This window comes from Doryrhamphus excisus, linkage group LG19 (assembly GCF_037039965.1).
Source record: "Doryrhamphus excisus strain RoL-2023G ecotype Guam linkage group LG19, RoL_Dexc_Guam_v1.1, whole genome shotgun sequence".
NCBI classification, from domain to species: domain Eukaryota; kingdom Metazoa; phylum Chordata; class Actinopteri; order Syngnathiformes; family Syngnathidae; genus Doryrhamphus; species Doryrhamphus excisus.
This window is the reverse complement of record NC_136375.1, coordinates 16112501-16134499: the sequence shown is the minus strand read 5'-3', so window position 1 is coordinate 16134499 and position 21999 is coordinate 16112501. Positions and strand designations below refer to the sequence as shown.

Sequence of the window (21999 nt, the reverse complement as noted above, 5' to 3'; positions counted from 1 at the left end):
TGTACGTGCGTTAAGAAGACCGAGTGCATAAACACAAACATGTAGCATCACTTTTTCATGAATCTCAATACGACAAATGTATCAGGAAATGACATGGTGTGCTTCTTCCAATAAATGCAATTTCTATCCAATGATTGGCTGCTGCTGTGAAATGCGCATAGATAGGTGAGAAAATGGACTCCCGGTGCACGTTATCCAGCGTGTTTGATCAGCGCTGACCCGCATGGATGGAGCGCATGGCGGCCCGTTACTGATTTCACACCGCCGTCCCGTGTGGAACCAGGCGCTCATGTGTGACCGCATGGGTTCCTCGCTGCATGGCGGGGACAGACGACATTTCACATGTGCGAGCTTCTCAGGAATGTGTGCATGTGTGTGTATACAGTATTGTGTGTATACAGTATTGTGTGTACACACTGCATGGACACGCTTCCGAATGAAGGCACCATCCACCGACCGTTCTTCTACACCCCATACCACGTACATTGTGTGTGAATACACCATTACCTCTGTCGTCGCCATTCAATTTTCCCTCTCCTTGTGATCTCCTTCTCTATCTCATCTTCTCTTTCTCTCCCTCTAGAGGAGCGCTAAGGAAGATGTACCGTCTTCATTATATGGAAATGTTCCCCACGGTACATTGTCGTAGATCCTGACCCTGCATCTCTGAATCATCCCGGCTGTTCCCACACCGGCCCTTGCATCCCACAAACAGTATCTACACCAAAGATGGAAGGTTCCTCATGGCGGCGTGTAGTCAGGTTCTTCTGGCCGTACGGTATCGTAGCATATCGTATTTTTAGTGGCACGTTCCAGCTATTAGAGTTATTATGACCCTGATACCCTTTTAGCGCCATGCTATACAGCATTTATGCAGCGTCGGTGACGTAAGACTAACCCAGGGGTGGGCAAACTTTTTGACTCGCGGGCCGCATTGATATGACAAAATTTACGGGGGGGGAGGGGGGGGGGGCGACTATACGTAACAGTCCACCTGGTATTATTGTATCTGTAAAATTGTCATGCAATCTGCTATTATTATTTATTATTTTATATTTATATTTAAATATTTTAAAAATAATAAAGTATTATAATAATTACAATAAAATTAAAATAATAATTATTATATTATTATTATGTAAAATATGCAAATATAACAATAATATTATATATAATTATAATAATCATAATAGTTCTTATAATAATTATAATAATCTAATAGTCTAATAATAATAATAATTATTATTATTATTATGTGCTTGTGTCCCTTTTTTCAGGAGCACTTTGTAAACAACAGACCATGTCAAAAAAGGAAATTGATAAAACCATCAAAAGGTTGGCTCAGGCCATGATGCCAGGTTGTATGTTGAGTTTAAATGAAATACTTTGGAAAGATTGGGCGGGCCGTATTCAAACACTTGGCGGGCCGGATGTGGCCCCCGGGCCGTAGTTTGCCCACCCCTGGACTAACCAGATCCTAGGCTGTGCATGTTTCCGTCATCATGCTGAGTCCACTTTTTAGTCCACTCGGGCGTGTAAATGACTGCAAAAAATCTCCGGTGTTGTTGTGTTAAGCTCAGCCTGGGATTAACTTTAACTTAACTGGACTTTATCTGGCAGCGGGCAGCAGGGTGTGAAAAAGAAAAAGAAGTGCTAGAGAACTAATTGAGCCACTTATAGGAAAGTGAATATGGATTAGTGTGGGTACTGTGTATATATATCTAGTTATACTCTGTACTCTGTATATGTGGACGCACGTGCCCAATGGGAATCATTTACATGCTGCTTTCATGCGATAATCATTGTCGTCCTTAATGGCTGCATGGCCCGCTTGCTTGCTTGCTTGTGTGTGTATGTGTATGTGTATGTGTGTGTGTGTTTTCCTTTTGTTTAGCAGCTGATCCCAGAGCTGCTATTGTGGCTTGGTAATTAATTGGCAAAAATGAAAAGAGTCAAGTGTTGCAGTAAGAAGTCTTCCTCACTTGGTGCACAAACACATAAGGAGAAGGCTTGCTTGCCTTGTGTTGTTGTCGTTGTCGTCGTTTCCTGCACCAATGAAAAGGTGTGCATGCACATGTGTGTGTGTGTACTACGTATATGTGTGTACTACGTATATGTGTGTACTCACATCTCATCATCACATATCTCAAATCCTCTAATGTCAGCACTTTATCCCATTCCTAACAACAGTAAAATAAAGCCATGGGCTGCACGGTGGTCAAGTGGTTAGCGCGCAGACCTCAGAGCTAGGAGACCAAGGTTCAATTCCACCCTCTACTACCTATAGTAGATATCATAAGAGAAAATAAGACATATAAGACATAAATGACTTGTTTATGACCTTATAAATACACTTTTTAATATCATTAAGAGCCCTCTAGGAATGAAATAACACCCCTATAGTCACCTTTACACTACATTACCCAATATAGTAGCTATAACGGATAAAATAAGACAGACACAGAGAACACATTTCTGATTTTTAAATAGAACTTCTAACTTTATTAGAGGCTGCACGATGGAAGAGTGGTTAGCACACAGGCCTCACAGCTAGGAGACCGGGGTTCAATTCCACCTTCTACTACCTATAGTAGACATCATAAGAGAAAATAAGACATAAATGCCTTATTTATGACCGTATAAATACACTTTTTAACATCATTAAGAGCCCTCTAGGCATGAAATAACACCCCTATAGTCACCTTTACACTACATTACCCAATATAGTAGCTATAACAGATAAAATAAGACAGACACAGAGAACACATTTCTGATTTTTAAATAGAACTTCTAACTTTATTAGAGGCTGCACGATGGAAGAGTGGTTAGCACACAGGCCTCACAGCTAGGAGACCGGGGTTCAATTCCACCCTCTACTACCTATAGTAGACATCATAAGAGAAAATAAGACATAAATGCCTTATTTATGACCGTATAAATACACTTTTTAACATCATTAAGAGCCCTCTAGGAATGAAATAACACCCCTATAGTCACCTTTACACTACATTACCCAATATAGTAGCTATAACAGATAAAATAAGACAGACACAGAGAACACATTTCTGATTTTTAAATAGAACTTCTAACTTTATTAGAGGCTGCACGATGGAAGAGTGGTTAGCACACAGGCCTCACAGCTAGGAGACCGGGGTTCAATTCCACCCTCTACTACCTATAGTAGACATCATAAGAGAAAATAAGACATAAATGCTTTATTTATGACCGTATAAATACACTTTTTAACATCATTAAGAGCCCTCTAGGCATGAAATAACACCCCTATAGTCACCTTTACACTACATTACCCAATATAGTAGCTATAACGGATAAAATAAGACAGACACAGAGAACACATTTCTGATTTTTAAATAGAACTGCTAACTTTATTAGAGGCTGCACGATGGAAGAGTGGTTAGCACACAGGCCTCACAGCTAGGAGACTCGAGTTCAATTCCACCTTCGGCCATCTCTGTGTGGAGTTTGCATGTTCTCCCCGTGCCTGTGTGGGTTTTCCTCCCACATTCCAAAAACATGCTCGGTTAATCGGCCACTCCAAATTGTCCATAGGTATGAATGTGAGTGTGAATGGTTGTTTGTCTATATGTGCCCTGTGATTGGCTGGCCACCAGTCCATCCCGCCTCTTGCCCCAAGACAGCTGGGATAGGCTCCAGCACCCCCCGCGACCCTCGTGAGGAAAAGCGGTAGAAAATGAGTGAATAAATAATCGTATTTACACGTATTACCTTTGACAAGCATGTCAGTAGTGCAACACTGCCACCCAGTGGCCTTTTATGGGTATCACTGGTATTAATACGTGTATTATTGTGTACATATTGACCCATCTGGGTTTCCATTCTTCTCACAGGAAATAAAATGAAAGTCAGCTGCCATGACAAAACCTTTATTGACTATTCAGGCCATGTTTTAATGAACTAATGAGGATGTGGATAGTACTACATCACGAGGACAGAAGTATTGGGTCTTTTTTAATCATGCACTTCATGTTGTAAAGACCACAGGAGGTGCACATAAAATGTGTTTGATCTCCAAGCGTTGAGCCGTAGTGTCAAAAGGTCGCTTGAAGCAGAAGCATCTCGGAAAAGTAAAGAAAGGGACCTTCCTCTCAACCTTTTACTGTCCAAAGTGGTGTGGGGCCTTGCTTTGCTGCTAATTAGTCCAATTAGTCTTCTCCCGAGGCTTTGAAAACGCGGCAGTACTGATGATTATCATTCTTGCACGTGAGCAATGCGACGATAAGATGTGATAAAAGATAAAATGACTCCAAAGTATACATCAGTCAAAATGCCTCATTGATTGAGCTATCATATAATGATAACAATAGCATTAGAGTTGCACATTACTTACAGACACTGAGTCTGAAGTCTCTCCTTGTCAGTCTGATATCTGCACTTGGTCTTTTTCTCCTTCTTCTTCTTCTGGTTTTTCCATCAACTTGATTTGTTCTTTACTTTCACTTTTATCATGTTCATGCATGTCCAGTGTTTATATGTTTTGGGGGTTTTGGGACCCCACCCAAAAGGGGAGGAATTATATTGTAGAATTGATCTGTCAGGGCTGCACGGCGGTCGAGTGGTTAGCGCGCAGACCATTATGTCTGTGTGGAGTTAGCATGTTCTCCCCGCGCATGTGTGGGTTTTCTCCTGGTATTCCAGTTTCCTCCCACATTCCAAAAAATATGCTAGGTTAATTACCGACTACAAATTGTAGTAGTGTAAAGGGGATTGTAGGGGTGTTATTTTATTTCAGAGGGCTCTAATGCTAAAAAAGTGTATTTGGAAGGTCATGGACATGTTCTTGGCTGCATGGTAGTCAAGCGGTTAGCATGCAGGCCTCACAGCTAGGAGACCCGAGTTCAATTCCACCCTCAGGGGTGGGTTTTCTCCGGGTATTTCGGTTTCCGCCCACATTCCAAAAACATGCTAGGTTAATTGGCGACTGCAAATTGTAGCAGTGTAAATGGGATTGTAGGGGTGTTATTTTATATCAAAGGGCTCTAATCCTAAAAAGGGTATTTAGAAGGTCATGAACAGGTTCTTGGCTGCATGGTTGTCAAGCGGTTAGCACACAGGCCTCACAACTAGGAGACTCGAGTTCAATTCCACTTTCAGGGGGTGGGTTTTCTCCGGGTACTCCGGTTTCTTCCCAAATTCCAAAAACATGCTAGGTTAATTACCGACTCCAAATTGTCCATAGGTATGAATGTGAGTGTGAATGGTTGTTTGTCTATATGTGCTCAGTGAATGTGATTGGCTGGCCACCAGTCCAGGGTGTACCCCGCCTCTCGCCCCGAAGACAGCTGGGATAGGCTCCAGCACCCCCTCGTGAGGATAAACGAATGAATTGATCCATCAAGTCACTCGGTGTTCCCTCAGTCTGCTGTCCAGGTAAGAGGCAACCTCCGGTAATGTTGCATGATTTGGTTATTGTTTACAACTTTATTTAACTCCCTCAGCACCCCATGACACACGAGAAAAGGAGTCAACTTTAACGTAAGGAGTGAGGTCTTGTCCCATCTGGAGGAGTTAAGGTACCTTTGGGTCTTGTTCACGAGTGAGATGGACAGGAAACAGCAACAATGGAGGAAACCCTAAGAGGAACTGGCTGGGTCATCCAGGAGGAGCTCAGCGTAGCGAGTGGAGCCGCTGGTTCCTCACATGGATAGGAGCCGGTTCAGGTGGCTGGAGCATCTGGTCGGGATTCCTACCTGGTGTGATGCTGAAGACCTAAGACACGCACTCGGGGACACCTTGGTGTGGTGTGACTCCCCGTGGGAATCTGGACTTCCCTGTGCTGCCCCCACGACCCAGACACAGGTAAGCGGATGAAAATGGAAAAATCCTGTTCCCTCAGTTTTTGTTCTCTTTTGACACCTCAGTCTATAAGTCATCTCGCTTTTCCATCCGTCGCTCCCAAGAGGCTCCTTATAATTAATTTCTGCCTGCTTCTTCTCTTTTCCCATGTTTTTTTCAGTTTCTGGGGACTCTTCTGTCTCCCGGGATTCTTCCTCCGTGATCGACGGTTCTTGTTTCTGGCTGTTGCGAGGCAGTGGCTTTGAAGTTCTCTCCGTTAGCCACGGTTAGCGACAATTGTACATCATTAATCTGAACAAATCCATACCTTACGCCAGCCTGAGTTCAAACGGAAGCAATCTTGTCTGAAGCTTTGGCAGCTCAAACGTAAACATCTGCTCCCTTCCGCAGGACCTGCAAGGGAACCAGGCTTGAGCTCCTAGGTGTTTCCACCCGGTGGCCATGCATGTTAATGAGGATCTGAGCTTTCCCCGTTCCTCCAAGGTCACACACACACACACACATAAACACACACATAAACACACACATCTGCAATGTAGCTGCGCTGTAGGGATTAACCGCCCCATGCATCTCCATTCCATATGCTCGCTGTTTGTCCGTGCATGCTCACACATGACACTGACCTTGTGGCGAGCGCGGATGTGGCAGGGAAAACAGATGCATGCATGTCATTGTTAAGGATGGCGCCATGCCTCTTCGCCGTGTGATCAGCAGGGATGCGATACGATACACAAGCACTGCTCTCACAAAGCACTTCTCTCTCAAGGGCACAGCCTGCTTTGGTCTTAACCATTATTCCTTTACAGCCGCCATCAACATATATACCGTACATTTTATTTACTCATGGACTAGTCATGCGATATGCATACCTACGTATTTATCCACACATAAAATATCATTTGAACTCCTATTACCCAATATCGTCGACAAAATAGGACATTAAGATGTAGAAAACCTGTTAACCATCTTCTGAATACACTTTCACATTATTAGAGCCCTCTAGACATGAAATAACACCCCTATAGTCACCTTTATAATCCTATTACCCAACATAGCAGACATAATAAGAGAAAATAAGACAAAGAAAATATGTCTACCAACTTCTAAATAAACTTTCAAATTGTTAGAGCCCTCTGGACATGAAATAACACCCCTATAGTCACTTTTATACTCCTATTACCCAATATAGCAGACATAATAAGCGAAAATAAGACACAGAAAACATGTTTACCACCTTCTAAATATGCCTTTTAACATTATTAGAGCCCTCTAGACATGAAATAACACCCCTATAGTCATCTTTACATTCCTATTACCCAATGTAGCAGACATGATAAGACATAGAAAACGTGTTTACCACCTTCTATATACACTTTTTAACATTATTAGAGCCCTGTAGATAGGAACTAACACCCCTATAGTCACTTTTACACTCCTATTAAATAGTAGACATAATAAGAGAAAATAACGGCATAGAAAACCTGTTTACCACCTTCTAAATACACTTTTAAACATGGTTAGAGCCCTCTAGACATAAAATAACACCCCTATAGTCACCTTTACACTCCTATTACCCAATATAGCTGACATAATAAGAGAAGATAAGACATAGAAAACCTGTTTACCACCTTCTAAATACACTTTTAAACATTATTAGAGCCCTCTAGACATGAAATAACACCCCTATAGTCACTTCTACACTCCTGTTACTTAATATAGTTGACATGAGAGAAAATATGACAAGTCATAATAATTAAGTGTTTATGACCTTTTTAAATACACCTTTTAACAATAGAGCCCTCTAGACATGAAATAACACCCCTAAAGTGACCTTAACACTCCTATTGGTCAGTGCAGTTGTAATTGTAGTTGCAATTCTGCCTAGCAACAAGTGGAGCAGGAAGTAGTATCCATAGCTACGGCATGTGCATGGTGGTGTGTGATTGGGTCTTGCATGTAAAGGCATGATGGATGAGTGGAATCTGCCATGCGGTGCTGCTGTATGTTTGCCAGGAGGCCCTGCAGAGGACGTACGCGTGGACTCAAGGCTGGCCTCTCTCCTCGCACTCGCGCGCCCTTTAATGCCGGAGCATTTATTTCCCCGAAACATCCCATAATGCTGCAGTTTTGCTCGCCGGTGTGAAATAGCTCAGCCCCGCAGACGGAGACAGATGGAGAGCACAGCGCCGACCTCCTATGATTAACGTCCACACACACACATCACTATCACTGCTGCTGATGCCGCGCACAAATAGGCCAGGAGGCGCTTGATGCATGACAGTACCTGTCCCCTCCTCTGCTTTTTCTATCCTTTATGGTCATTTGTATCTTATTATGACACCACTAATCCATTCCCTGTGTCACATATTGCTTGTACTTCAGCTGTGCGGAACAGGGAGGGCGCGCTTGTTTATAGCACCTTGCCGTCTGGAGGGAAAGAGCTGTGATGGTGTTGCAAGAAGGACATGCATGCTGAACATGAGGTAGCGCTTTCGAACTGAGGTCAACGTACACGCTGTGCTCGCTCTGTTGTACACACACACACACACACACACACCTCCTTGTGCAAACACACACGGCTGGAACACAGTCAAGTTAGCGGTAGCGGTTGGGGGGTGGTTTGTCTCCCTTGGCCTCTGATGTCTCTTTAATAGGACTGTGAGCGGGAGACACACGGTTCTGTTCCTCCAAACCCACCACCCTCCTACCCCCAACACTGTGGTTTGAAGAAATAAGCCACAGCAAAACAGGAAGGTGTTGATCTCGCTGCCACATGGCGTCTTTGGGAATAATCACGTCTTCTGAAGGTGCACCTAGCATAACAAAGATAAGTGTTTGGATAAGTGCTGAAATGCTGAGAAATTGTAGTCTAGTTTATTCATGAAAATTGCCCCACAAATGGCTACTATGCTAATATTAGCATGCCGGCAATGCTAACATGCTAATGATGGCATGGTAACACCTAGCATGATCATGCTAAGTGTTCATATAGGTGTATCCATTAAAACGGCTAAACATGCTACGCTGCTAATATTAGCATGCTAGCAATGATAGCATGCTAACACCTATCATGATACTGCTAAGTGTTTATATAAGTGTTTACCCATGAAATTGGCTAAAAATGCTATTATACCAATATTAGAATGCTATCATTGCTAGCATGCTAATACCTAGCATGATACTGCTAAGTGTTTATTTAAGTGTTTATCCATGAAATTGGCTAAAAATGCTACTATGCCAATATTAGCATGCTATCATTGCTAGCATGCTAACACCTAGCATGATACTGCTAAGTGTTCATATAAGTGTTTACCCATGAAATTGGCAAAAAATGCTCCTATGCCAATATTAGCATGCTATCATTGCTAGCATGCTAATACCTAGCATGATACTGCTAAGTGTTCATATAAGTGTTTACCCATGAAATTGGCTAAAAATGCTACTATGCCGATATTAGCATGCTATCATTGCTAGCATGCTAACACCTAGCATGACACTGCTAAGTGTTCATATAAGTGTTTACCCATGAAATTGGCTAAAAATGCTACTATGCCAATATTAGCATGCTATCATTGCTAGCATGCTAACACCTAGCATGACACTGCTAAGTGTTCATATAAGTGTTTACCCATGAAATGGGCTAAAAATGCTACTATGCCAATATTAGCATGCTATCATTGCTAGCATGCTAACACCTAGCATGATACTGCTAAGTGTTCATATAAGTGTTTACCCATGAAATTGGCTAAAAATGCTACTATGCCAATATTAGCATGCTATCATTGCTAGCATGCTAACACCTAGCATGACACTGCTAAGTGTTCATATAAGTGTTTACCCATGAAATTGGCTAAAAATGCTACTATGCCAATATTAGCATGCTATCATTGCTAGCATGCTAACGTGTTCATATAAGTGTTTACCCATGAAATTGGCTAAAAATGCTACTATGCCGATATTAGCATGCTATCATTGCTAGCATGCTAACACCTAGCATGACACTGCTAAGTGTTCATATAAGTGTTTACCCATGAAATTGGCTAAAAATGCTACTATGCCAATATTAGCATGCTATCATTGCTAGCATGCTAACACCTAGCATGACACTGCTAAGTGTTCATATAAGTGTTTACCCATGAAATGGGCTAAAAATGCTACTATGCCAATATTAGCATGCTATCATTGCTAGCATGCTAACACCTAGCATGATACTGCTAAGTGTTCATATAAGTGTTTACCCATGAAATTGGCTAAAAATGCTACTATGCCAATATTAGCATGCTATCATTGCTAGCATGCTAACACCTAGCATGACACTGCTAAGTGTTCATATAAGTGTTTACCCATGAAATTGGCTAAAAATGTTACTATGCCAATATTAGCATGCTAGCGATGCTAACACCAGTGTTCCCATTAATTGTACCCATTAAAACATCTAAACATCTAAAAAAAAAACTTCAAAAAATTCTACAATGCTAATATTGCTAGCAATGTTAACATGCTAATGTTAGCATGCTAGCACTTTTCATGGTAGTGGTGTTTATATTTTTATCATATCATTCTAAAACTACAAAAATTCATTTTGTGTTAACATTTTTGAGAGTAAAAGACTGATGACATCATAGACGGTCCATTTTGTTTAGCTAGCTAATGCTGACAATAGCGGATGTTTTGTGATTAAAAAATATAAAGAAGAAGTATGGATTCCAAAATGCGTCCATATTTGTTCACTGGATCAAGTGCCATGCTAATATCGAAACTGAAAAACAGTCAGAGATTTTTTTCATCGTCATGTATGTTCAATGTGAACACGGTGCCAGTTTGACTCTGGAACAGACAACTGTCATTTCCTGGACAGTACGTCAAAGAAATGGCATCCTCAGATCAGTTTGTTATGTTCCTCCTGAGGCGGATGCCAGCAGCTCTTGTCGGTCTCAAAGCACGCGAGGCCAACCGTAACAAGATTATGGCGTGGATTTTGCACCCCCCCAGTGTGTCATTTGCCCCCCCCCCCCCCCCCTGCTACAGTAAACGTGATTAAGGCGTACTTGCTACCTAGCAGGCATCTGGCATACTTGGTATGTGCGGAAGAAATGGAAGCACGGTGAAAGCTAGCTAGCCGGGAAGCGTAGACGCTGCTTTGCATATGAAACGCACCCTCAAATCAGGCAGGAAGCAGTTATTGCAGAGTCGCCATGTGGAACGGCGAGAGAAGGCCATTACGGAGGGTCCCGCCTTACACCACCGTCACGGCTTTGCGGTGTGAAAAAGACACGCACCCCCCCCCCCCACGGGCGCACCAGTCTTCTTCCTCCACCAGGTGGGAGTTGAACTGACAACAATATTCATATGCTCCGAGACATATGGAGATGAATATTGCAGGTCACGACCACTTAATCAGCGTGGAACTGCCCCGTATAAGTATTTCATATTTACATATTACGTATAAACACTAGCTTGCCTGGGATGTTTGCATTTGCATTCAAAGACGTAGCAAAGCTCCTTATTTATTGATTGATGATTATAATATACATACGCATACGCCCGGTGCGGCCTCGTGAAACAATAGCATGCTGTTGGCACGCCTACTCTATGAAATATTATTATTAGCCAAGCTAACATTCCACATCATTAAACATGCTGCATAAATTCTACCCTATTATTTAGGTTTTCATAAATAAATACACCGCAACCTCAGTTAGCCACGGTTAGCACGTTTTTCAGTTCATGTAAAAAAAAAAAAAAATCAGTCCACTATTTTATTGTATTTATTGTAGGATATCAAATAGCACATATTGTCCTGTTTATTATATTATTATTATTATTATTATTGTTGTTGTTGTTATTATTATTATTGGTACAGATAATTACCAAATATCCCTCACAATTATTATTATTATTATATTTGTTGACCATTTTGATTTATGTGCTTTTATATTTTAGTATGTGACATATTTCTATTTATTTTATTATTATTAATTTATGTTTTTATATATTTTTTATCATTCAGTCATTCATTATCTACCGCTTATCCTCACGAGGGTCGCGGGGAGTGCTGGAGCCTATCCCAGCTGTCTTCGGGCGAGAGGCGGGGTACACCCTGGACTGGTCGCCAGCCAATATATTTTTTTATCAATTATTATTTTTATTATTATTATATTTATCCCCCATTTTAATATCATTTTATTTATTTTTTTATTTTAATTTATATGCATTTCACATTGGGGTTCTTTTGCGCGTCAAAAAACTCCAAGTGCTTTATATGAACATTTTTTGCTTTCAGGATGAAGAGTAAATTATAATGATATTATAATAAGGAAAAGACTAATATTATACAGTATAGTGTAAGTGTTGTAGGCCTGTATCGCTTACAGTCACTCATCTTTCTATCCCATCAGTTTCAGGAAGTAAATCCATGTTTTGTGACTATTACAGACAATCATTATGACAACAGCCGCTTTTATTGCAAATGCTGATGTGAAATCAGAGCATTGATTGATTACTATTATTATTTTAGTATGATGGATGAAATATTGATGGATATTATGTTTTGTTTCATGAATATGTGTTGAAGACAGTATTCAAAGTAAGATGGTTGATTTAACAAAAACAAGGAAGTGAGGCCGGAGTAAAAATCTATTAAGACTTTAATTTTCCTAATGCTTTCTTAACCGTTGCAGAGTAAATGAGAAGCATTTGTTTGGTAGCAGCACAAGTTGCCGTTCCTTCCCACCAGCGTCGGGATTATAATCCACCTTGAAAGGTCAGCAGGTGTGGAAAAAGGTGCAGAAAAACAAGCAGTGGAAGTCACAGGAGGTAGCATCTTACTCTCCTGCCTATTCACGTCCTAGTTTAGTCATTCTTCCATGCAGAAGGCCGTGGTTATGATTATCATAACCGCCAATCCTTTCTGATATCACGCTACAGTTGCACTTCTCCTGAAAATAACAATGCATTAAAAAAAAAAGGACAAGAGTTAAAGCACCTCTCAGTAGACCGGATGACACAGGTTAGCCAATCAGAGGCCTCCGAAGTCGGCCAGTTGGAGCTCACCTTCTTTGCTGTTTTAGGACCATGATGCAAACAAATGTAAATATTAGCCAATGACAACACAACTCAACACTTGATTCACTTATGGAATGAAACCTTTTATTATTTATATTATATTTACTATATTCTTATATTATTATATTTTATTTATTTCTATTTTTTATTATTATTATATATTATATATGTATTTATTATTATTATTAAATATTATATTACTTTGTTCTTTTATTATTATTAAGGGAGGAAAATCATCCAAAACTACATGGCCCTGATATGTTAAAACTTAATATTATATTTATATTATTATATTTATTTTTTTTATTATTGACAATTATGATATATATGTATTATTATTAATAACTATTACCATTATTACTTACTCTTTTTATTATTATTGATTATTAGAATAGTCATATGAATGTATTAATTATTATTAATTTATTATTATTATTAATGGAGGAAAATCATCCAAAGCTACATGGCCCTGATATGTTAAAACTTAATATTATATTTATATTATTATATTTTTTTATTTTTATTTTTTATTATTAAAAATGATTATTATATATTATATATGTATTATTATTAATAAGAATTATTATTCTTACTTTATTATTCATTATTGTAATAATTATTATTATTACTTCATTATTTTATTATTAATTATTATAATAATAATATTAATTTATTATTATTATTAAGGGAGGAAAATCATCCAAAGCTACATGGCCCTGATACGTTATAACTTAGGCCAGATGAATAGAGATCTTCAGAGTGGAAAAGGTTCTAAAGCCATTTCTAAAGCTTTGGGACTCCAGCCAAACACAGTGAGAGCCAATATCCACAAACAGCCAAAACACGTAACAGTGCTGAACCTTCCCGGGAGTGTCCGGCCAACCAAAATCACCTCAATAAGCACAGCCGGGACTCATCCGAGAGGTCACAAAAGACCCCACAATAACATCCGAAAGCACACTTTGACTTTGGAGTGGCTTAGTCCAAGTCCTGATCTGAATCTGAATCCTATCGAGATGCTGTGGCGTGACCTTCAAAAGGCTTCATGCTGGAAAAGCCTCCAATGAGGAGACTCATTGCAAGTTATTACAAAGGCTTGATTGCACTTGTTGCTGCTCAGGGTGGCCCGACCGGCTTATTAGTGTTGAGTTGTGTTGTCGTTGTCTAATCATGTTTTAATGATGTCAAACATTGAAGCGGAACAAACAGGAAGTGGGAAGTTGGCGGGTAAGCCAACAAGTGCACACACACACACACACACGCACATGAATGAGTGTCTTGACTGCGTGTTAGCTAGCTAGTGCCAGCTTTCCCTGCATGCTGACTGTGCATCTGGCATGGAGGTGATGTTCTGGACCACAGTCAAGCTGTATGTGCCCCCCCCCCCCTCCTCCTCCCCAAAGAGGGGCGGGGGGGGGCTCAGCCAGCCCAGACGGACAACAGGTTTTTGAGATAATGGGAAAAAAAACAAGAGGAGCCAGGAGGAGCTTGTCTTGTCTGTGGGCACCGCACACACACCGCTATGTACTCTGGATAGACTAGCATGTCTTTACTGGGAGAGCGTGTGTTTACTGGGAGAGCGTGTGTTTACTGGGAGAGCGTGTGTTTACTGGGAGAGCGTGTGTTTACTGGGAGAGCGTGTGTTTACTGGGAGAGCGTGTGTTGATGGCTACAGCGAATGAAACCGTGGAGTGGACAACGGGGGCACGGCAGCGACGGATGGCGGATCACCACTGCTCTATCATCAGATCCAACACTCGATTGATGTTCAGATCCGAATCCAGACCCAAGCCCGGCTCCCCGAAAGGAGCCGCGGGCGGCGTGAGCGGGCGGAAGCCGGACGTGAGCGTCTCCAGGATGTCGGCGGCCTCAAACATGGCCTGGGCCCGACGTTTGCGCGACTTCCCGGCCGCCGACGCTAAAGGAGGGGAGGTACAAAGGGAAGGAGGCGACAGAGCCGGGGTCACCAGACCCGGCGGGACGACGGCGGGAGACGGGGGCAGCTCCAGGAGGAGGGAGGAGCAGAGAGGAGAAGGCAGGAAGTTGCCGTCCTTGGAGTGTTCCTGGGACTTTAGGGTGTGATCCACTTGAGGGGGCGACGGGGCGGGGGTCTGATGAGCCGAGTCTAGAAGCGGTCATAGAGGCTCTTAACGATGAACATCTCAAGCTTTGTGTCATTTTTTTCACAAACGACTCACCAACAGAAGCGACCGACTCATCCAAAATGTCGTCTATGGACTGCCGAGGGTTCATCTACGGCGAGACAAAGCTCAAGGTCAGCAAGGAAGGTCGGGGCGGGGTCATGGCGAGGTTTCTGTCCCACCTGTGCTTTCTGGATGGCCTCCAGAAGCTCCTCCTCCAAAGTGCGAATGCCAGGCGAGTTTTGGTCAGGGCTTGCCGTGATCTGCACCGGCAACTCAAAGTCCCGCCCGATCGTATCGCAAGGCTTGGACCAGAAGATCTTCATGAGGGGGTGGAATGAATAAACAAATGAAGCTAGGTTTTCCTTACCTCCGTCAGCAACACCTTTGCTCGAGCGTCTGGTTCCGGCTTCCCTCTGGAGAATCCCGGGTCCTGTTGCAGGAACGGATGAAGGGATCCTTCACAAGACTCCTACCCAGCAACGTGAAAGATTTAGTGGCTAACGTTTCCGAGAAACACTTAATCGCCTCACCTCGGCATATCCGTCCCCCCATGGGGTACCACACGGCAAGGGCGAGGATGATGACATGGGAAGACTGGGACTCGGAGTTCCGGAGGCGGTACAGGCAGGAGCCAGGAAGACGGCATTGATAGAACTGCAAGCTTCGCCGGAAAGGGCGATGGAGAGACCGCCGGAAAGACCATTTGGGACCACATTCAGACCCCCGTGGTGGACTCCTGGATCCTGGATATACGTGTGCTGACTCGGGCTTCCGCCGGGTGAGTCCCCGCCGGCGGAGCTGCAGGGGTCCATGCTGCCCCCCAGCTGGCAGAGAGGAGCCGGGGTGACGCAGGCAGGGGGAAGCTGAAAGGGGCGGAGGCGCTGCAGCAGGGCAGGTTTTGTGCCGGAAACGGGGAGGCCCCGCTTCCGCAGCTGCTGCCTCAACTCTGACACCTGAGGAGGGAATTGGACCTGTGAGTCTTCGGCGTCAACCCGAGAAAAACACCCGGGATTTAGCGCTTGTCTTACTGTGAGATCCACAAGATTAGCAGGGAGGAGCTCGTGTTTGGACGCAGGGTCGCCGTCCCTTGGGGCGTGGGTGGTGGTGGCAGGAACGGGGTGGGGGTTCGACGGGAGGGCGCCAGATGAATTTGGTTCCCTGGCGGAGAACATGTAGAAACATGTACAAACATGGCCGACCTTTTTGAGCCAAGTACACAAAAGTACTGCATTGTAAAGCAAGCTACAATGCAGGGGTCTCCAAAGTGCGGCCCGGGGGCCGTTTGTGGCACGTTTTAAAAATGCTATTTAACAAGAAAAATGGCAAAATCTGCACTAGTTTCACGAGAATAACCACAAATAACCTCACGAGGGTCGCGGGGGTGCTGGAGCCTATCCCAGCTGTCTTGGGGCGAGAGGCGGGGTACACCCTGGACTGGTGGCCAGCCAATCACAGGGCACATATAGACAAACAACCATTCACACTCACATTCATATCTATGGACTATATGGTATTATTATATGTTGTTTGTCTCTATGTGCCCTGTGATTGGCTAGTCCAGGGTGTATCCCGCCTCTCGTGCGATGATTGACAGGAAGAGAGGATGTGAAAGTGTTACCGGGGCACGACGGTGAGTTGGTGCTGCTGGTGTTGTTGGCTCTGCAGGATTTGCAACTGCAGAAAGACCTGCTGCTGTTTGACCAGATGGGAATAGGCGGGGTCTAAAGGCTGGGTGGGCGGGCTCTTCTGTTTGGCTCCTCCCCCTTGAAACAAGCATCAGATGTGAAAGGGAATTTGGAATTTTGGAATGTGGTCGTCGTCCACAATCCTTTAGTGAGACATGAACATCTCCTTAAACGTACGTTTTAGCTCATAATCACGACTTTTTATCTTTTTGTAGTAATCAGGACTTTCCTAAATCATAATTAGGACTTTTTATTTTGTAAATGTTACTTTTATATCATTATTATGACATTTTACCTCATAATTATGACTTTTTATCTCATGATTTGGATTTATCTCATAGGTATTACTTTTTTATGTCATAATTTGAATCTTTTTTGTCATATTTATATTTTAAAGTCATATAAGTTTGACTTTATTTTGTAAATTTCACTTTTTATGGCATTTCATTTTGACCTATCTCATAAGTTTGACTTTTTTATGTCATAATTTTGACCTTTTGTCTCTTAATTATGACTTTTTATCTCATGATTTTGGACTCATCTCAAAGGTATTACTTTTTTAGGTCATAAATTGAACCTCTTATGTCATATTTATATTTTAAAGTCATATAATTATGACTTGTAAATGTAAATGTCACTTTTTATGGCATTATTATGGCATTTTATGGTGATATATCTCATAAGTTTGACTTTCTTATGTCATAATTTTGACCTTTTGTCTCATAATTATGACTTTTTAACTCATGATTTGGATTCATCTTTTAGGTGTTACTTTTTTGTCATAATTTGAACCTTTTATACTTTAAAGGCATATAATTATAACTTTATTTTGTAAATTTTACTTTTTATGGCATTTTATTGTTACCTATCTTATAAGTATGACTTTTTATGTCATAATTTTGACCTTTTGTCTCGTAATTATGACTTTTTATCTCGTGATTTGGATTTATCTCATCGGTATTACTTTTTTATGTCATAATTATATTTTAAAGTCATATAATTATAACTTTATTTTGTAAATTTCACTATTTATGGCATTTTATTGTGACCTATCTTATAAGTATGACTTTTTTATGTCATAATTTTGACCTTTTGTCTCATAATTATGACTTTTTATCCGATGGTTATACATTTTTATCTTGTAATTTCAACTTTTTGTCCTAATTATGACTTTCCTATATTCTAATTATTACTTTTTATCTAATGGTTATACATTTTTATCTTGTAATTTCAACTTTTTGTCCAAATTATGATTTTCCTATATATCAATTATGACTTCTTAATGTGTTTTTTTTTACTTTTTATGTCATAATTTTGACTTATTTCAAGAGTATGACCTTCTTGTTTCATAATGATGACTTTTTATTTTGTCCTTTCAACGTTTTGCCATCATTTTGTCAACGGTTAAAAAGAGGCGGGACACACCTATTCTGCCTCATGTCTCACATCAGGATGGAGGATGATGGAGGTGTAATAATAGTATAATGATGATGATGATGATGATGATGATGTGATAATCCCGTACCTCCGAGCCCAGACGCCCCCCTCTGGTCTGGAGGAATGTACTGGTGATACTTGAGTTTCTTCATCTTGGGTTTGGCGTCTCGTGGCTTGCGTGAGCGAGCGAGGTGGTTGAGGTTGAAGGCGGCCGTCAGGGAAGGGGAGGGGCTGGGGGGCCGAGCCGCCTGTAAGAGATGGAAGTCAGCTTCCAAGGTTAGCATCTGCGAGGGAACGTTTGCTCGGTGTCAAGGTTGGCTTCTTAACAAATGTCTGACAAACGTCCAGGTGACGGCATCGTGTTACCCGGGGAGGAAGGAGGGTGGGGGGGGGGGTCTGACAATGATGAATGCATAGCGGCTTATGCTACGGCAATGAGCATCTTGTTAAGGTGAGGACCTTCACGCCTCTCATTAAAGCACGTGCAAATTGGAATTCACACGTGGAAGCGCTGACACTAACATATTCTCCCTCCTGCATGATTCATACCAGATGAAAGATGCAAAGAAAAAGCCTGTGTTCAATGCCCAGCAGTACACTGGATCTACGCATCTCTGCTTTTAAAAAATATATTATTGTGGAGGGTTATCTCATGCCATGGCAGAGACGGACACGCCATGGAAGAGATGGACACGCCATGGCCGAGACGGACACCATGCTGACACGCCATGTCAGCATGCCATGGCCGAGACGGACAAACCCTGGCCAAAACGGAACACGCCACGGCCGAGGCAGGACACGCCATAGCCATGTCAGCATGCCATGGCCGAGACGGACACACCATGGAAGAGGCGGGACATACCATGGCTGAGACGGACACGCCATAGCTGAGATGGACACACCATGGCCGAGAAGGACATACCCTGGCCAAAACGGAACACGCCATGGCCATGTCAGCATACCATGGTCGAGATGTACATACCATGGCTGAGATGTACACACCGTGGCCATGTCAGCCTGCCATGGCCAAGACAGACACACCATGGCTGAGATGGGACACGCCATGGCCATGTCAGCATGCCATGGCCGAGACAGGACACCCCATGGCTGACATGGTACACGCCATGGCTGACATGGGACATGCCATGGCCATGTCAGCATGCCATGGCCAAGACGGACACACCATGGAAGAGACGGGACATACCATGGAAGAGACGGGACATACCATGGCCGAGAAGGACATACCCTGGCCAAAACGGAACACGCCATGGCCATGTCAGCATACCATGGTCGAGATGTACATACCATGGCTGAGAAGTACACACCGTAGCCATGTCAGCATGCCATGGCCAAGACAGACACACTATGGCTGAGATGGGACACGCCATGGCCATGTCAGCATGCCATGGCCGAGACAGGACACGCCATGGCTGAGACGGAGCACGCCATGGCCATGTCAGCATGCCATGGCCGAGACGGGACACCCCATGGCTGAGATGGGACACGCCATCGCCATGTCAGCATGCCACGGCCGAGACGGGAGACTCCATGGCTGAGACGGAACACGCCATGGCCATGTCAGCATGCCATGGCCAAAACAGACATACCTAGGCTGAGATTGAGTGGGGAAAAAGGTTCTTCTCTCAGTCTGTGAGGAAGTGGTATGTTTTGGCTTCTTTGTCTCCACTCTGTTTGAAACACTTCCTTAAGTCGGAGAGGCTAATGAGTTAGCTCACTAGCTTGCTATGCCAGCAGCAGCCATTATGTCCCTGCAGTGATCCAGTGGCCTGTGCAGTGTGATATAAAGAAAGACTAATAGGAGTGTAAAGGCGCTATGGGGTGCTATTTAGGGCTGTAATCGTGTGAAAAGGCGTTTTGGGAAGGTCATAAACAGGTTTTCTGTCTTATCCCGTATGTCTTATACGTGATGAGACGCAGCAAAGGCTTGAAATTAAAAGCGGTAAAAATAGAAATTAACGTCGTACCTTCGGCAGCAGGGGCGTGCTTTGAGAGATCAGGAAGCTCCCGTTTGGTCTACTGGAGATGGCCGTGGCGCTGTGGCTCGGCGGGACACTGGTTGGAGCACCCGTGCCCTCGGTCGCCGCTAGCAACGCAATGCCGACCTTAAGGGATGAAAAGTTTACAAGAAGATGTCAGAAAGTGGAAAAAAAGACTTTTGAATCCACATCATACAGTATATACTGTACATTCATCATCATAACACCAATAATGCCCCCTGGTGGCTGTGGGCAGCACCGCACATGAATATGAATATTGATTGTTGACAACAACTTTATCAGAATAATTAATTAAAGTGATATAATTTATCTATTTTTATTTTTTATTATTGATATTATTTATTACCAGTATTAATAATAAACAATTTTAAACACTTACATAATTGCAATATGATTTTTGTATTTATATGTTTTTCTAATTATGGTATTGCACATATCTATGTGATCTATTAGTGATTATACAACAATATTTTTAAGTAATTTCAGAAGTAATTTAAGAAATTAATGTCAGTATTGTTTAATTGTAAAATCATTTCAATCATTGATCATAATTGTGATTTATTTGTATTTGCATGACTAATTGCAGTGGTGCAGTTCCCATGTGTATCCACCAGATGGCGTGCGCCACCTCCACGTGATGTCAGCATACAATGATGACGTACTACTCATACCTGAGTGTTTAGGGGCGTGGCCGCAGATAACAAGTGGCTTTGTGATTGGTCATGTGCGGTTGAGACGGCAGCTGCGCCCGGCGAGGAGGAGCGGCGGGTGACGTCATCTTGGAAGGCGTGTGCAGACGGAGGGAACGGAGCGGGGCGGTTCACCGTGGGGTGTTTGTCTTTGGGCCCGTCAGGTCCAGGAGGATCTTGGATCCCCTCTCTGAGGTCCTGAACCCGACGAGACTTCCTCTGCCTGGAGACCCCCCCGTCGCTCTTCTCTGAGGGACAGATCCCAGGAAGTGAAGACATAGAGACACATTCAAGCTAGCTCACATTCATCATTGCCTCTGATTGGCTAGCTCTTGCTGTCAATCATGACTGAGTAGTTTCTGAGCCCGTTAATTGGGCTACAGGTCACATGTCCCTGCAGCTGACAGCTGATTGGACAATGTGACACCTTTCCACATAAATGGAGACAAATGTGTCTTTTGATGCAATTAAAAATAATTAGTTTGAAAAAAAAACTCTAGATTTGGGTGTGTTTTTTGGTGGGGGGGGCCTAACAGTGGAAGTGGGCGGGGCATCACCTTGTGCACGTTTGGTGTCGGCGCCACCAGGGGGCGTCTTCTGAAAGGTGCCATCGTCTGGGAAATGCTGCATCGACAACCAGGCCCAAAAACATCATAAATAATAATCATAATATTCATAATAATCATAATAATATGCACTTTATTCAGGGAAGTCTTTAAACATCTGTCCATGACAGCAATCAATTGTTTTAGTTTTTTTCTAGAGTAAGATGCTACTCACCACAGCTTCATTCTTGTCTTTGTGTTCTTTTGAAGAGGAGGTCATTGATTTTGAACCTGGAAAACATCAACAAAAAAAGGAGTGTAAAGGTGACTATAGGGGTGTTATTTCATGTTTAGATGGCTCTAATAATATTAAAACGTGTATTTAGAAGGTGGTAAACACATTTTCCGTGTCTTATATGTCTTATTTTCTCTTATTCTGTCTACTATATTGGGTAAAAGGAGTGTAATGGTGACTATAGGGGTGTTATGTCATGTTTAGATGGCTCTGATAATATTAAAACATGTATTTAGAAGGCGGTAAACACGTTTTCTATGTCTTATATGTCTTATTTTCTCTTATT

The 21999-nt window shown here is 42.6% G+C and overlaps 1 protein-coding gene and 1 long non-coding RNA gene across 5 annotated transcripts in view; one reads left to right on the top strand and one right to left on the bottom strand.

Annotated features, from left to right (window-relative positions):
- The first annotated feature begins 718 nt into the window (after positions 1-718).
- LOC131106933 (uncharacterized) lies at positions 719-21177 on the top strand. Of its 3 annotated transcripts, none has more exons than XR_013630395.1 (7): positions 719-761; positions 5263-5409; positions 5478-5552; positions 5640-5838; positions 5996-6100; positions 6226-6318; positions 20771-21177. It is a non-coding gene; the product is annotated as an uncharacterized LOC131106933 (long non-coding RNA). The 3 variants fall into 3 exon arrangements; XR_013630396.1 differs by lacking the exon at positions 20771-21177 and adding an exon at positions 8218-8300; XR_013630394.1 differs by lacking the exon at positions 20771-21177 and having other exon boundaries at positions 6226-6660.
- Positions 14311-21999, bottom strand: part of LOC131106931 (uncharacterized) — a 12971-nt gene continuing 5282 nt past the window's right edge. The window contains exons 4-15 of one of the 2 annotated variants that reach the window (XM_058056480.2): positions 21654-21709; positions 21431-21497; positions 20856-21121; positions 20152-20289; positions 18255-18414; positions 16663-16807; positions 16073-16202; positions 15575-15997; positions 15412-15513; positions 15224-15346; positions 15099-15153; positions 14311-15025 (exon numbers count right to left, since the gene is read on the bottom strand). In XM_058056480.2, coding sequence (XP_057912463.2) covers positions 14628-15025; positions 15099-15153; positions 15224-15346; positions 15412-15513; positions 15575-15997; positions 16073-16202; positions 16663-16807; positions 18255-18414; positions 20152-20289; positions 20856-21121; positions 21431-21497; positions 21654-21709 — 2063 coding nt within the window. In that variant the 3' untranslated portion in view covers positions 14311-14627. The remainder of the gene's footprint in view (positions 15026-15098; positions 15154-15223; positions 15347-15411; positions 15514-15574; positions 15998-16072; positions 16203-16662; positions 16808-18254; positions 18415-20151; positions 20290-20855; positions 21122-21430; positions 21498-21653; positions 21710-21999) is intronic. The other variant, XM_078799102.1, reaches the window with a different exon arrangement.